Genomic DNA, 17,777 nt, shown 5'->3' with positions numbered 1-17,777 from the left:
TCAAAAGCACAGGTAACAACCTAGGCTTGGGAATGGGGTGTAAAGTGGAGAGCAATCTTGTAGAATGAGCACTTAACTGTAGGATCTGATGCCATCTCCAGGTAGTGTCAGAATTGAGTTGAATTGTAGAACACACTGCTGGTGTTGGAAAATGGCTAGGATATATGGGACGACCCCACTTTCATCCCTGACACACATTGGAAATTGGTGATCAGTGCCATTAGTAAGGTAATTAATTGGTAGTATACGTCCACTATGGTTTTACTTCTAAATTCCTAGCATAAAAATAATTATGTTAAAGATGATAAATAGCGTTTTTATCATTGTTATCATGTCTCTGCAAATACTCTCACTTTTCTGACCTCCCTCCTTTTGTTGTACTTGCCTAACAAAATCCTAAACCTGGTGAAGTATAACTACCCATTGATATAACCTGTATCTAAGTAGCTAAAGATCGGCAAAGAGCACAATCAGGCTGATGGGTTTCAATATAAATATATAGCCTCCGATCTCAATCACTGCCTGATAATCCTTTTACTCTTCTCTAATAAATTTGCTCTTCTACTTTCCAGGACAGCTATAGTAATTTATATCTTTCCCAAAATATCTCATTTTATCTTTGTAGGAAGGTAGGGTAGAAGGTATCATTTTATTATACAGACCTGGAGACTGAGTCACAAGACGTTAAGATATTTGTTGGTGGCAGAGCCAGGTCTAGGGAGCCTCAGAGGAAGTGAGCTTCCTATCACTGGAGTATCCACGTTCAGTCAGGGATGTTCCAGGGGAGATTAAAGCCTTCTGTGGGAGGTTAGAAGAGATGGCTTTTTTTTTTTTTTTTAAAGATTTTGTTTATAATCCATTTGAGAGAGAGCACACGAGTGTGGGGGAGGGGCAGAGGGAGAGGGACAAGCAGGCTCCCTGCTGACTGGGGAGCTGGATGTGGGGCTTGATCCCAGTAACCTGGGATCATGACCTGAGCCAAAGGCAGATGCTTAACCTACTGAGCCACTCAGACACCCCTAGAAGAGATGGCTTTTAAGGATTTTTCTAACTCCAATTCTAGGATTCCATGTTGCTTTTTCTATCAAAATAAATGTTTTGTTGAAACTATTTTTCTTCAGTTACAGTGTTAACCATTTATATGACTATGACCGTGTGTGTGTGTGTGAGAGAGAGAGAGAGAGAGATTGAGAAAGAGAGGGAGAGAAAGGTAGAAAGGCTTTGGTCTCATCCTAGGGTCCTATCACCCCAAAGGCCCCAGAAAGGGAGGGCAAATCCAAACTCCATGTAGGACCTCTTTGGCAGAACATCACGGTGGCATAGATAAAGGCTCTAGGTATAGAATCAGCAAGAACATTCTGCAGATATCTCAGGCAGTTCAGCTGAGGTTTCCTGAAGCTGCAGTCTTTTTTATTTTTATTGTTTTCCATGGAAAGTATTTATTTTTTATTGATGTATAGTTGACACACAATGTTGCGTTAATTTCAGGAGTACAACGTAGTGATTCAACAAGTCTGTATGTTATGCTGTGCTCACCACAAGTGTAGTTGCCATCTGTCATACAACACTATTACAGTACCACTGACTGCATTCCCTATCCTGTACCTTTCATCTCCATGACTTATTCATTCTACAACCAGAAAACAGTCCCCCCTCCCCTTCACCATTTTGCCCAACCCCCCACCCATATCTCCCCTCTGGCAGCCATCTCTGTACTTATGGGTCTGTTTCTGCCTTATGTTTGCTTATTCATTTTGTTAGATTCCACATATAAGTGAAATCATATAATATTTGTCTGACTTATTTCACTTAGCATAATACCCTCTGGGTCCATCCATGTTGTCACAAATGGCAAGATCTCATTCTTTTTTATGGCTAAGTAATATTCCATTATATATATATATATATATATAGTGTGTGTGTGTTTATCACATCATCTTTATTTATTCATCTATCCATGGACACTTGGGTTGTTTTCATATCTTGGCCATTGTAGATAATGCTGCATTAAACATAGGAGTGCATATATCTTTTCGACTTAGTGTTTTTGTTTTCTTTGGATAAATACCCAGTAGTGGAATTACTGGATCACAAGGTAGTTTTTTTTATTTTTTTTTGAGGATGCTCCATACTGTTTACATTCATATTTCCACCAGTAGTGCACAAAGGGGCCCTTTTTCTCCACACCCTTGACAACACTTGTTGTTTCTTGTCTTTTTGAGTTTATTTTTGTATATGGTGTAAAAAAGTGGTCCAGTTTCATTCTTTTGTATGTATGTAGCTGTCCGGTTTTCCCAGCACCATTTATTGAAGAAGCTATCTTTTCCCCATTGTATATTCTTGCTTCCTTTGTCAGATTAATTGACCATAGAGCATGGATTTATTTCTGAACTCTCTATTCTGTTCCACTGATCTCCATGGCTGTTTTCGTGCTAGTACTGTACTGTTTTGATTACTACAGCTTTGTAGTATATCTTGAAGTGTGGGATTGTGATACCTTTACCTTTCTTGTTCTTTTTCAAGATTGCTTTGCCTATTTGGGGTCTTTTGTGATTCCATACAAATTTTAGTATTATATGTTTGAGGTCTATGAAAAGTGCTGTTGCTATTTTGATAGGGCTTGCATTAAATCTGTAATTGCTTTTGGTAGTGTAGACATTTAAACAATATTCTTCTAATTCATGATCATGAAATATCTTTCCATTTATTTGTGTTGTCTTCAGTTTCTTTCATCAGCGTTTTACAGAGTTGTTTCACCTCTTTGGTTAAGTTTATTCCTAGGTCTTTTATTCTTTATTCTTTTTTTTTTTTTAAGATTTTAAGTAATCTGTATACCCACCATGGGGCTCAAACCCACAACCCCAAGATCAAGGGTCACATGCTCTACCAACTGAGCCAGCCAGGCACCCCTATTTTACTCGTCTGGTTGCTATTGTAAATGGGATTTTTACTGTATCTGCATGTGTCTGGGTGGCTCAGTTGGTTAAGCAACTGCCTTCGGCTCAGGTCATGATCCTGGAGTCCCTGGATCGAGTCCCGCATTGGGCTCCCTGCTCGGCAGGGAGTCTGCTTCTCCCTCTGGCCCTAACCCCTCTCATGTGCTTTCTCTCATTCTCTCTCTCTCAAATACATAAATAAAATCTTTAAAAAAAAAATAGGTGTCTGTTATGTGAAAATATTTTAAAAAAAAATTCTGTTTCTGCTACTTATAAGTGTGTAGAAACACAACTGATTTCTTTGTATTGATTTTTCTATCCTGCAAATTTGCTGAATTCAATTATTCTAACTTTTTGGGGGGTCTTTAGAATTTTCTATATATAACATCATGTCATGTGCAAATAGTGAATTTTATTTATCAATTTGGATGCCTTTTGTTACTTGATTGCTGTGGCTAGGGCTTCTAATACTATATTAGTAAATGTGGCAAAAGTGGACATCCTTGTATGATGAATATATTAACTGTGGGTTTTTCATATATGGCCTTTATTATGTTGAGGTATGTTCCCTCTAAACCTACTTTCTGGAGGGGTTTTGTCATGAATGGATGTTGTACTTTGTCAAATGCTTTTTCTGCATCTATTTGCTTTGTTAATGCCGTATATCATGTTGATTGATTTGCTAATTTTTTTTTTTAAAGATTCTACTTATTTATTTGACACAGAGAGAGAACACAGCACGGGGAGCGGCAGGCAGAGGGAGAGGGAGAAGCAGGCTCCCCACTGAGTGGGGAGCCCGACATGGGGCTCGATCCCAGGACCCTGGGATCGTGACCTGAGCCGAAGGCAGACGCTTAACCAACTGAGCCACCCAGGTGCCCCATGATTTGCTAATGTTGAACTACCCTTGCATTCCTGGAATAAATCCCACTTAATCATGGTGTATGATTTTTTTTTTTTTTAACGTATTGTTGAATTTGGTTTGCTCAAATTTTGTTGAGGATTTTTGCATCTATGTTCATCAGGGATATTGGCCTGTATTTTCCTTTTTTTTGGTAGTGTCTTTGGTTTTGGTATGAGGGTAATGCTGGCTTTGTACAATGTATTTGGAAGCTTTTCTTCTTTTTCTAGTTTTTGTAGTAGGACCAAACGTTCTTTAAATGTTTGGTAGAATTCACCTGTGAAGCTGTCTGATCCTGGCCTTTTGTTTGTTGGGAATTTTTTGGTTACTGAGTCAATTTTGTTACTAGTAATTGATCTGTTTCGATTTATTTTTTATTCCTGGTTCAGTTTTGAAAGATTGTGTGTTTCCAGGAATTCATTTCTTCTAGCTTGTCCAATTTGTTGGCATAGAATTTTTTACATTATTTGCTTACTACTCTTTGTATTTCTGTGGTGTCAGTTCTTTCTCCTTTTTTGTTTCTTATTGAATGTGTTCTTTTTTTCTTGAGGAATCTGGCTAAAGATTTATCAATTTTGTTTTTTTCAGAGAACCAGCTTTTGGTTTCATTGATCTTTTCGGTTGTGGGTATGTGGGAGTGTGTGTGTCTATTTCATTTATTTGTGCTGTGGTTTTTATTATTTCCTTCCTTCTACTAACCTTGGGCTTTTTTTTTTTTTTTCCTTCTTCTTTTTCTAGTTCCTTTAGGTATTAGTTTAGATTGTTTGAATTATTTTTTTTTCATTTAAGCCTGTATTGCTCTAAATTTCCCTCTTGGAACCGCTTTTGCTGCATCCAAGATTTTGGACCATTGTATCTTCATTTGTCCCTATGTATTTTTTGATTTCCTCTTTGGGTTTCTTTGTTGATCCATTGGTTGTTCAGTACCATGTTATTTAGCATCCATGTGTTTGTGGTATTTTTTTTTTCTAGTTTTTTTTTTTCTTCTTGTGATTGATTTCTAGTTCCATACTGTTGTGGCCAGAAACGGTGCATGGTATGATTCTACTTTTAAATTTATGTGATTTGTTTTATGGCCTAACATGTGATCTGTCCTGGAGAATGTTCCAAGCACGTTTGAAAAGAATGTGTATTCTGATGTTTTTGGATGGAATATTCTGTAAGTATCTGTTAAGTCCATCTTGTCTAATGTGTCATTCAAAGGCACTATTTCCTTATTGATTTTCTGCCTGATCTATTCATTGATATGAGTGGGGTGTTAAATTCCCCTACTATAATTGTAATACTGTCAATTTCTCCCTTTATGTCTGTTAATACTTGCTTTATGGTTTAAAGGCTCCAATGTTGGGTGCATAGATATTTACAGTTATTCTGTGTTTTGTTGGAGTATCATTATGTAATGTCCTTTTTTTATTATCTCTTGTTACAGTCTTTGTTTTAAAGTCTATTGTCTGATATATGTATTGCTATCCTGGTCTGTTTCGTGTTGTTGTTTCTTCCATTTGCATGGAATATCTTTTTCCATCCTTTCACTTTCAATGTCTATATGTGTCTTTAGGTCTAAAGTGAGTCTCTTGTAGGCAGCATATAAGTAGGTCTTTTTTTTTTTTCCAGCCAGTATGGTGATTTAAAAATTTTAAATCGAATCATGCTATTACTTGCTCAAAATTCTAAAGGATCAAGTTGAATTCCTTACTAAGCATTTCAGGCCCTTTGTAGCATAATAGAGCATAGGTTTTAACCTTTACTACTTGTACATTTGTATTCTTCATCTGAGTTGTTAATGAGTTAAAAATGTTAAATTCTAGGGGCACCTGGGTGGCTCAGTCGTTGGGCGTCTGCCTTCGGCTCGGGTCCTGATCCCGGGGTCCTGGGATCAAGCCCCGCATCGGGCTCCCTGCTCAGCGGGAAGCCTGCTTCTCCCTCTCCCACTCCCCCTGCTTGTGTTCCCTCTCTCTCTGTGTCTCTCTCTGTCAAATAAATAAATAAATCTTTAAAAAAAAAATGTTAAATTCTAATAAAAGGCTAGGTGCTCAAGGAATGGTTGCTGTCTCATGCCATATTCTTTAGCCCTACACATTGATCCCATAGGATTGCACTTAATTCTCTGGATGTAGCTGGCCTGTTCTTTCTTGATACTTGTTCCAGTTTGTGCCTCAAACAGCCCTGTCCCTGGTCTGGTTAATTCCTACCCATCTTTCAAAATTATAATTGGGTACCATTTCCATGTCAAGCTTTCCCTGATACCACCTAGGTAGAATTAATCACTTCCTCCTCTCTGTTCTCATTGTACTTTCCATAAATCTAGTGTCCCTTCTGATATTGCTCTGATATTGAAAAAGTTTGGTCCTTGACTATTTCAGCAAGTATGTGGTTAGCTCTTGAGGACAGGTGTTCATCATCTCTGTATGTCTGTGTCTAGCATAGTCACCTGCATGAGTACTAATCATCAAATCCTTGGTAAATAATCTCCAAATTATTAGGTAAAATAAAAATCAGGGACAAGAATATGTGCTTATAACTAGATTTGTTTTCTGAAATAAGAATTAACCACTTAGAAAATTCAGTCTCAGTTGAAGGAAAAATTCAGAGCAAGTATTTTATGTAAACTTTTTTTCCCCCCAGGATAACTTAAAAGAACACGCCAACTGTGCAAGCGCATATCCAGTGGTTTGTTTCTTGAAGATTGTGTGAAGATTAAATAATCTTTCTAATGCCCCTCAGCACAGTGACACATAATAACCACTAAAAAAACTGGTCTTTATTGTTGGTACAATCATTCATAGATCAGGTATTTGTATTCATCTTGTTCCCCCAGATTCTTCTAAAATCTACATTGCTTAGTCAACTAAATTTGGCACTCTAGTTGTTGAACACTAGTTGAGTTGATATATCAGTAACAAATTTTTTTTCTTTCTAAATTTTAATTTAGATTTAATTAACATATAGTGTATTAGTTTCAGAGGTAGAGTTTAGTGATTCATCAGTTGCATATAACACCCTGTGCTCACTACATCAAGTGCCCTCCTTAATACCCCTCACCCACTAACTGTCTCTTTACCAAATAACTTTTGGCCATAAATCATATTAATCATAGAGACTAACTATATTAGAAGTTCTAGATCCTCAACTATCAGAATAATAAAATACACTATAAATAAGTCAGCAGTACTTTTATAGCCGAAAGTTTATAATTTCCACGAGTGTTTTCATTATAGTCTTATAAATTTAGAGAACACAGTTTATAGTTATAGTTATACATGGAAATGGAACAAATTAGTAGGTTATAATGTATTTATCCTGATTGTGTTATGATTATTAAAGTCAAATAATTTGATATTTTATTATGCAGTAAAATTTTTTAGAAAACACCTTTTCAGTAAGTCTTATTTAGAATTAAAAAATATTTAAAAAGTCTAACAAGCTTACTAGAAAAAAATGAAAAGCACTGTTTGTTCTAACAAAATTTATTATGCAGTAATTACAAAGGTTAAAGACTCTTCCATCTCAAATAAAAATAACTGTTATAATTACACACATAATATAGTAGAATAATTCCAATAAATATCACAGGAAATAGTGTATTTTCAAATTGGAGAGACAAATACTTTCTCATTCACAGTGTCTGACATAGGAAAGCCTGTTCACATAACGTCTGTATGAGGTCATGCTCTTAGTCCACACAGAGCTAGCTGTCGCCAACACAATTCTTTCAGAATGTGAAGTACCGGGCAAACCACTCCTGGCGCTGGGGATCTGGAGAAGCCACCGGGGAAGCTTCACTCTGAGGAGGACTGAATTCATAAAAAAAGAGAGACATGTAACCCAGCATTAAGCTGTTTTGCAAAATGAAGAGAAAAGCACAAAAAACATCAGTGTCGATGACCACAACTGGTTCTGTGTTAGATGTGTTTTGTAGATCCCTCTACACTAGATCGGTTTCTCCACTCCATGAGAGCATGAGAGTGCATCAGCAGCTCAGATGAAGTCAGTTAAGGAGGAGCCACATCAAAACAATTACAAAAAATTACAAAAAGAGAAAAATCAGACCGCTGAGAAAAATGTCACCTTCTTTGAATAAAAAAATTCAGGAGGAATTGTCAGAAATGAGAACAAGATAACATTCCTCTTTTTCAGCACCTTTTTACTTAAAATTTCAGAATCTGACACAAGCATTTGATTTTTACAGATGTGTCCACATATATAAGTAAGCCATGGCATACTATTTTTACTACATGTATATTCATTTTAACTTTCATAATTCCATAAACAAATAGTCTAGGGGGAAAGGAGTACAATTAAGAAGCCCATTTCCCCTCCATCTTCAAAGTTATATCATTTATACTTAATTCTAACTAACGATTCTTTGGGCTAGTTGAGAAAATAAAAGAATCCCTACCGTCTTTGGGGGAAATTACAAGGCACGCAACAATGTGTAATGGAAACTCCAGCAGTCAAGTTCCTTGAGCTCATGCACATGCATCTTACTGATACCTGAACATACCCATGCACAAGGGAAAATAAGCAACACAAAATATTTAGCAGGAGGCACATTCAAAAGTGTATGTGACTATTTTTATTCTTGCTACATTCTTCAATTTGAAAGTCATTAACTATGTCATCACTTACCCTAGAAAAAGGTCGTCTACCTGTAAGACTATTACTAGTGACACTGCTGAGATTTAGTAGGAATAAGTTAAAAAAATTAAAGCAGCACAGACTCAGTAAGGTAAACCTAAAACAACAATACTTTCTGATGTTATTTAATGGATAAACAATTGGGTTTCATTTAAATTCTTGTTAATACATTTAATCAAGTCTGAGGTTAACTTCAAATTGGAGTATCAGTTGTAAAATTTTTTTTCTAAATTTACTTTTTGCTTTTGTATATCATTAAATTCCCAAAGCTTACATATTTTTTATTTTGGCAGTAAGCATATATATTTGTAAATAAGCCTGGTAAGCAAGAAAGTGAAAAAGAAAATACAAGAAAAACAAAAAAAAATTTTAAAGTTCTGTAATAAAGATGGATTATTAGTGAAAAATTTGCTACAATACTGAAAATGAAGCAAATATCCATAAATATTAAAATTCTAAGCATACAAATTACATTAGCACCTCTTTCAGCTTACAGAAAAATTGGCAAGAAATTAGAAAAAAATCTTAAGAGCCAAAAAGGAGTTCCTTAGAGAAGTGATAAATATATTGTGAAAATCTTTCACAGTAATATTTCTTTTCCTAGGCTGGTCTTAAAGTAGTGAATTTCTGCAATGTAAGAAGGTAAATTTTTCAAGTTAAAAAAGAAAAGAAAAAAAAATCACTGGTGAGACGGGGCTCACCTCAAAAATGTCTTGGGCTCTTTAGGTGGCACTGGCTGAGGAAGTGGTTTGCTGCTGTTGAACTCAATATCGTGGACTGGAGAATTAGGAATGGGATCCAGGCGGTTAGGATGTCCATTGCCCACTCCACCAGATTCCAGAGCACTTAGATTGGGAACACTCACAAACCTGTTTGTTGGTGACTTATCATTCTTCTTCTTTTGCTGCATTAAAAATAATACATGTGAGGATAGTCCCTGCATAAGGACAAATGAGAAAATAGGAATAGTAGAAGATATAAATTTGGCATGGGAAGATTTTGGAAGCTTTATGTTAAATTAGGATGTTAAAATGAACCAGTGTTACCCAAAGTGTGGTCTGGGGATCCTTGGAGGTGTTCTTTATCTACATGGAATCCTTAGGGACAGACATGCTGCTGGGCCAGAAAGAATGAGGAAGAAACACGAATTGGTGTTCATGGGGAGGGGAGGAGATGGAAAGAATGTCAAAGGGTAAAGACTACTGGGAGGAAAGGTAGAAGGAGATCTTGCAGATACCATGAGGTTAAACAGATTTGGGCTAAAATTAGGAGAAGAAGGTTATAAAGTTAAACAGTTTTAAAAGGGAGGTCCGTGAACTTTAGCCTTCTGTCAAAGGGAGGCAGTCCTTGTCTGGAAAAAAAAAATGGGAATGGAAAAGTGCTTGGCAAAGTAGTTTGAAACATATCCCACATTCCTACTTAAGACCTAAAGCTGACTCAAGTAACTGGTTTTAAATTCACTGTACTTTTTGAAGAGAGAAAATTAAATCTGCATAATTAAGTCTCATTTCCCAATTGGTGGTATCAATAATTGGCTCATAATCTTTTAAAAACATTAAAAGGTTATAAAACAAAAGTGATCCATTTATTAAATATTTTAGTTGGTCTTTAAAATTAACAGGAAGAGGAACACCTTCAGATTATCAAAACCTATCAGCTTGCAAATCAATTCTATTTTATTCACACCTCTAGAATCAATGAGCATCATCTTGCTGTAACATAATAAAATTTAACATTTTGCAAGATATTTTTAACACCATCTTTTACAAGTTAAATCTGTGCTAACTGAATTTATGAAATATTTTTCTGCAAAATGATTAAAAAAAAAAAAACTAATAGCCTAATTGGCCTTTTTCCTTTATTTACAAAGTAATGATCTTACTATCTAGACCTTGCCCTCCTCTGTCATATTCTGTGAATCACGGAGTCTCTGACAGAGTCTACTCTGCATAACTGAAAAGAGAAAGGAAAAATAATAATGTCTTCTAGAATCACAACTATTAAAGCTGAAATCACTCAAAAGTGAACAAAGATGTATCTTTTGCATTTTCTTATTCTAGTCACCAGAGGGCATAAATAAACCTACTATAGGTTTCTATTTGAAGAAATCAAAAGTATCATTGGTAAAGTTCTACAGTAACCGTTTTGTACCTCAAAATGTAATTCCAAAAAATATATTAGAAATATTTTCATTTTATTATTTGTTTCAACAAGTCTCATAATCTTGCTTTGTTGTATTTCACCTTAAATTATGAACTTAAAAACTATAACTGTATTAATTAATTCACCAACTATGAGAGCCTTCCACGTGCCAGGTAGTATTTTAGGCTCTGTAGATACAGCTATAGGCATCCCTGCTTTAGTCATTCTGTTTCATAAAACATTTAAGTTCATTCTGTGTTAAAGGCTTAAAGTTTGAAGCACTTTAACTTGTGAAGGAAAGGTAGAGTCCATGTTCTTAACAGAGAAGTTTTTATGAGCATTGAAAGAAAAAATTTCTGGCTAAGGGCCTAATATAAATTAGGCATAATGGGCAAATTAAATCTGAATCAAAAAATAACTTTCGCACTAGTACTTTAATTTATTTCTACTACTGATTTCTGCCAAAAGCTATGTAATCCCTATGAAGCCAATATACATAATTAATTCTTCATTATTTGCTTTATTCACTTATTTGTGGCCACTTATAGCAAATGTGATGAAATTTGCAACCGAATACCTACTATACCCAAAGCACTATGAGGGGAGCCATAGGAAGCTGGGGTACAAAGATGTGTAAGACTTGGCCATGTCCATTTCACTTGTCTACAAGGCTCTTCTATGCTCCTAAGAGAGTAACAAAGTATCAGAATGGGCCATCTTCAATTTTAAGTGTCAAGAAAGGTCCTAAGACTGAGAGAAGTCAAGCCCTTCTCCAAAGACTGGTAAGCAACAAGGTTCATTAACATGGCAGGCCTCAGGCCTTAAGTTAGGGAGAGCTGTTGGGTATACACGGCTGGAGTACCTTTCAGGACCCCATAGAGGATAGTGAACACCAAGAAAATGATGTTAGTTTTCTTTGGAGATATGAAAAACAAAATGATAGAAACCAAGGTTTTACAATCATGTTTTAAGGAGTACGAATTCTCAACAAAAATATTAGTCTCATTCTGTGAAAATGTATACATAGATTTCATAGATTTTAATCCTAAATATTAAATTTAAGAAAACACTATTTGGAAGGTTTACCCTATGCTGCTCTAAATATTAAAAATTTTAAGCAAGTTTTAAACTACATCCCTATTTTAGAGTGTTTACAGCACATACCTTAGTCAATGGATTAACAACACCAACAGTAGGGCTTGAGTTAAACACTTTGTTGAAGTTAGTTTCTCGATTGACTAATTCCAGCTGATAAAACTTATTATCCTCCTACGCAAAAGAATTATAAACATCACTTAGACATTTTCTGTTGAAAATTTAAAACTGTTTAAATGCCATTTCATTCAAAATTTACTATAAAACATGAGTGAGGACTTATATACCTCGTTCATCCAAGATTTCTAGATCTGACTGCCAGTGTCTTAATGACTGCTGGTGGGAAGGTTTTCAAAACTTTTCAAAATCCTATGCTTTGGGGCTCTTCTCTACTGTTTAATAACTTTCTTCTCCAAGACTGGATCGAAATGTTTTATTTGGTCCCATCTCTATTCCAAAGGGCTGACTGTGCAGTTCGAGCAGCTTAACTTACATTCACGGAGTTGTATGCATGGATTTGTTGTTTCTATAAAGGTGACACTGATATATCCTTACTCTTCAGTACTGGTAATACATTTGATCTTGCCTAATCTCCTCTCTGAGACCTCAGTGTTCAGGTGACTTTTGAACAACACAGGTTTGATCTCCATGGGTCCACTTACATGCTGATTTTTTTTTTTTTTATGAATACAGTACTATAAATGTTATTTTCTCTTCATTATGATTTTCTTAGTAACATTTTTCTCTCCAGCTTATCAGAATACAGTATATAATATACAAAATAGGTGTTAATTGACTTTGTTACCAGGAAGGCTTCCGGACAACAGTAGTTTATCCGTAATCCAGTTTTCGGGGAGTCACGTTATATGCGGATTTTCGACTGTGCAGGGAGTTGGTGCCGCATGCACTATTCAAGGGTCCACTGTATTACAGCAGTGCTAATCACTGACCGAAGAAAAAGTGACCTACATACAGATAAATCCTTTGCCTTTCACTTCACCACCACCATGTGTCAACTGAACAAACTGTAGGAAGTAAACACATGAGTGTGAAATGCAGGACTGTGCTCTAGTAGAACTAGATTCTTCATCCCCTTCTTAGTTACCACTGTCATTCACACCAATCTCAGCCCATGTGCTTCAGAGTCCGCAGAATTGGTGTGCAGTGGCAAGAGTGTAGAACAACCCTTAGCTGGATTCCTAGCCTGTCACCAACTAGCTATATTGCTTTGTGTTTGCTTTATTCTTTGAAGTCTAATACCTATCCTGTTGTGAGGATAAAATACAACTATATCTTTAACATCTGTTCGCTATGAACTGGAAAAGCTATTTCTACCAGATGAAATAAATATACTTAATCCCTTTGCTGACTTCATGTGTGGAATAGAAGGTAATCAGAGGAATCTATGAGGCCTGTGCTCATGTTCACAATGCCTGGAAAATCTTGCCAATGTCTGCTCCTGGGTTCCATAATGAACCCCAATCTATAACCTTCTGCTTTTAGCAGGAACTTGTAGTCCCAGCCAATAGGCTGACTTTCCTAAATGCCAACAAAGAGAGGTTCTTTAAAGAAAAAAGGACTTCAGAAATAAATGCTTCTAGGCTCTCTTTGCATGCTAATTACATCCATAGTTTTCAGTTGAAGAGATCAATGAACCAATAGAGTGATTAGCATTCTATTTTTAGTTTTTACTCTGAAAGATTTTTCTTTTTTTGTGACCATAAAAAACAATTATTTTAATTATTGATCAGGATATATAATTTTGGAAGACTCTAAAATGTTTTATGAATTAAGACATTTGTGTATTATCCTTGAAGAATAATAGCTTTAATGAAGGCAGTTTATTTATTGTTAAAACTGGATTTCCTTCCCTGATGGACCGCTCAGAGACTCTTACACCTCAGTTTGGACCAAGACTCTTAAGAGAGAGCCTATAACTTTTCTTAGTTAGAACCCTAAGAAAATGGAACCCTTTTCCCATGAGTATCTCTTTGGATTAGGGTAAGTTAACATGACTAACTGGAAGTACACAGTGCAGGCTAATGCATGCGTGTGTTGATTCTCCTTTCCTATCCAATTCTAATTCTACATGAACAATACACACCTTCAATAACATATTAACTATATGTTGGCAATGACATTATTAAACAAAAATAAGTACTGAAGACTTCTAAAAAATACTGAAAAGAGGCACAATTCCCTTACCTAATACCAAATTTAAAAATTTATGTTTCTTATCCTTATTCATGAACATTTTTAATAAACTTTTAATCACAATGCACATATTTTATACTTTCAATTTTCATTTAGCATTACTTAATACTTAACCAACAGACTGTTGACTGGCAAACATGGTAACTAACATGGTTACATTCCTCCCCCCCAAAATCTTACAATTAATTTCTTTATGACTTGGTCTCTTTCTGTAAGCATGGCTTTTAATTCTGTAATCATCTGTATATCTTCTGGTTTTGATTCTCTCATTAGATATTTTTCTTCCATTTCTTCTAGTCTGAAAACAAGAAACCTTTTAGTTCATTGACAGGACTCAGACACATTCTTCTGTAATACCTACATTTTTCAAATTAGTCCAGTTGAACACATACCAAATTTTTTTCCTTAAAACTTTGGAAAAAACCAAACTTTTTTCCTTAAAACTTTTCAGCATAATAACATGACTGCCTCAAATAGCTCTAGTGTTATTAAAGGCTCTAAGGGGGTAGATGATGTTATTAAAGACTACAGATTACTTTTGCAAGAATTCACTCATTGTAAGTCATTCAGCAGTGTGTGGGGATGAGGTGAGGTAAGCTCTGTAGAAGAAATGATATAATGAATAATACTAACCTCTAAATATAGGTCTGATGCTGGAATTGTTGTCTCCCTATCAGGAGAACTTACCAAAAATACACTCCTGTGTGATGACATAAGGCTTGGTAACATACAGAAAAGGGACAAGAAAAGATACAGAGGAAAGGGAAACAAAGGACACACACATGACATCATTCTTTCTTATGGGAAACACAATTTAAAAATTCTGTATTATCAGCTAATACATATACACTGTAAAAAGGCTCATCAGATAAGATAATTAATTTTCTAGGCTTCTTCTGCCCCAAATGAGATGAGAAGGCAATAGTCCTGAATGCCACTGAAGACTCTAGAATAGAGGCCACCTTTTATGAGCAGAGGCACCATAGACCCTGCAGAGTCTAAAAATATAGGACAGGGCAGAATGAAGAGGATGCAAATGGAAACTGCCAGCTCAATTGGGAGTGTGGGGGAGAAACAATTTCAGTTTTAGAAACTTTACATAATTACAGCAATTTAAAAACTTACTGTTTGCAAAGTAAAAGGGTAGAACGTAAGCTCAAAATCACGGTGAATGAAGATGCACAGAGAAATTTATTCAACAAATACTGAGTAACATCTCTCTTCTAGGAATCACAAGAATCTCTGCATATTTTAGGAATTTTAGTAAAAAAACTCCGCTAACTCAGCCCAACCTAAAGTTCTAATCTGGAGGGTTCAGGAAGATATGTGGGTAAAGACAAGTGTGGGGTTAGGAAGTCACCATGTCTCAGGATCAGAGGGGACTTTGTCCATTCAGTTTGAGGTTAGTTTCACTATCTTTTATTCTTTTGTGACGATGCAGACTGAGTGAAAAATGTGCTTCACTGGGCTCACATAGAGGGACCTTGTATTTTATCATGATACGGCGTTTTATGGGCAAAAAAAAGAAGCTTGAGGAACAATGATCTAGTCAAGGAAAAAGGCATTGGGTTTAATACCAGAGTAGCCACAAGATGTCACCGTGGTACTTTATCATTAAAAGCAAAATAGAAGATTTTTGAACTAGCTGAACAAGAATACTTGGCAGTAAATGGTCGCTAAAAAACTCAATTTAATGCCTTTTTTAAAACTATTATTGAATAAAATAAATAAAACTATTATTTCTATTGTTTTGTTCTAGTACAATAAGTTAAAGTGAGTCTAAAACAATCACTTAAAATCCCTGAACCACCTTTTTCCGCTCTGAGCCTCAATTCTAGTGTGTGTTTTCATTTAGTTTAAACATGCTTTACCTACAAAATTATTATCAGTTAATATCACCAAAAAAAACTTTAAAAAGATACCTTGATATTAAAAAGGGAAAAAATAATTGATTAAATTGAAGAAACAATTCATATAAACACAAATTGGAAAGCATTAAAGGAGAGAACAAGTAATATGATCTAGATTTAACTTGCAAATATACTTCCAGAATTACTAAGTCTTTCAAAATTCTAACAGGAAGAACACCTGGTATTACTCTGATCCATTTCAAGCCAGCGCTGGTCAACAGTCTCCCCTTCTTCAGCTGCCCCGTCAGTTCTCTAGGCCAGCACAGTTTCCCAAAGACTAGGTGTGTGAACAACTGGTGGTACAAGGAATGATCTTACTTTGTTCTCCTTTAATTTTTCTGGTCACAAGAAGGAAACAGTCTTGGTGTGGTCCTATGTATCTTTTTTTTTTTTAAGATTTATTTATTTATTTGAGAGAGCGAGAATGAGAGAGAGAGAGAGTACATGAGAGGGGGGAGGGTCAGAGGGAGAAGCAGGCTCCTCGCTGAGCAGGGAGCCCGATGCGGGACTCGATCCCGGGACTCCGGGATCATGACCTGAGCCGAAGGCAGTCACTTAACCTACTGAGCCACCCAGGCGCCCGGTCCTATGTATCTTAAATGGGCTTCACAACATAAGCTTATTACCCTATTTCACTGGGCTCAGACTGGCCTGCAGCAGCGACACTAGCTAGAATCTAATAACACGGTTTTATTTTCATAGACTTTACATATTTATAAGTATAGCCTGGCTTCTATTTAGAAAAATGGATACAATTTTTCAGTAGTGATAATGGTTTTACTGCAGAAATAATGAAGTCTTCCTGTTAAATTTTTAAGTTACAATGAATCAATTAAAAATATGAAAACAGTATCGAAGGTAGCCAGAAATGACCAAATTCTGAAAGCTTAAAGCCTGGGAAACACTGTGTTGAGGGAAACATACAAGTTTATATAGTCTTTTACTCAAAATATAGGATTTCCTTTAAGAGAAAACAGAAGTAAAACATACATAATTACTAATTAGGTCACTGTTGGATTCTCCCCAGGCATGCATGCCCTGATTTTTATTTATTTATTTATTTTTGGCTCTATATAGGTCAATGTCTAGGGTTCGTGGACAACACAAACCAAAAATAGGAATACCTAAAAAAGCTGTATAAAACGCGTAAAAATATTTTCAAGGTGGCAGTTCTCCTGGGCTTTTTAAAAAAAATAATTGACAAAGTCAGTAAATTGAGATTCTAGGCCAAACAACAGTATTGGCATACATGTGCTTTAGAATCTTAATTGTATAAGGATAAACTCTATTATACCATCCTTTCTAGAGTTTAAGAAATATATAATTGAAGAAGTTTAATGTTGAACCTTTCTTTCCCCATAATTTATGGGCATGGACTCTGATGCATGACAACAGAAATACTTTTTCCTTACCTCACAAAGCATATGAACACAACCAGAATGGTAATTTAAAAATCAAACAACAACAACAAAGAACGATCAGGGTATTATAGATAAAAGAACTCAAACAACTTTTAAAGAATAAGTAATTCTGGCATGGTGGAGTGTTTCTTTTCAATTAGGGATTACTGACCTACTTAACAGCCCCGTACAGAAAACTCAATGCTTCCCCCAAGAAGAAACTATCTTTTTGTTTCAGTACAGTGAGAAGTTAATGTAAACTTAAACAATCAATAATAATCTCTGAACCCCCTTTTCTGCATAATAAAGAACTATAATGATCCCAAGTTCTACGTATGTTTAGATTTAGATTAAAGTTCTTTAAAACAGTTCATTCTCTCATTTGTTTCTAAAACAAAAACTGTGACATATTAGACACAAGGTTTTTACTACTATACCACTCAGAAAAATAAAACCATTTCTATAGAATATCCAAAAATCTAAGACTTTAGTACCCAGCACTAGAAAAGGGGTTTTTTAGTAATCATTCCATAAGAGCTAC

The 17,777-nt window shown here is 35.6% G+C and overlaps 1 protein-coding gene and 1 long non-coding RNA gene across 8 annotated transcripts in view; one reads left to right on the top strand and one right to left on the bottom strand.

Moving 5' to 3' along the window:
* Positions 1-17,777, top strand: part of LOC118553999 (uncharacterized) — a 102,462-nt gene that overhangs the window by 32,492 nt on the left and 52,193 nt on the right. The gene's annotated exons all lie outside the window — the stretch shown is intronic.
* FAM184A (family with sequence similarity 184 member A) overlaps positions 7,287-17,777 on the bottom strand; it is a 111,422-nt gene continuing 100,931 nt past the window's right edge. For 4 of the 7 annotated variants that reach the window (XM_036121243.2, XM_036121246.2, XM_036121244.2 and 1 more), the window contains 4 exons: positions 14,107-14,224; positions 11,782-11,886; positions 9,177-9,379; positions 7,287-7,631 (listed from right to left, as the gene is read on the bottom strand). In XM_036121243.2, the coding sequence (XP_035977136.1) occupies positions 7,550-7,631; positions 9,177-9,379; positions 11,782-11,886; positions 14,107-14,224 (508 nt within the window). In that variant the 3' untranslated portion in view covers positions 7,287-7,549. The remainder of the gene's footprint in view (positions 7,632-9,176; positions 9,380-11,781; positions 11,887-14,106; positions 14,225-17,777) is intronic. The other 3 variants (XM_036121245.2, XM_078054800.1, XM_036121249.2) reach the window with 1 other exon arrangement.

This window comes from Halichoerus grypus, chromosome 9 (assembly GCF_964656455.1).
Source record: "Halichoerus grypus chromosome 9, mHalGry1.hap1.1, whole genome shotgun sequence".
Taxonomy (NCBI): Eukaryota; Metazoa; Chordata; class Mammalia; order Carnivora; family Phocidae; genus Halichoerus; species Halichoerus grypus.
This window is presented reverse-complemented; position numbering and strand designations above follow the sequence as displayed.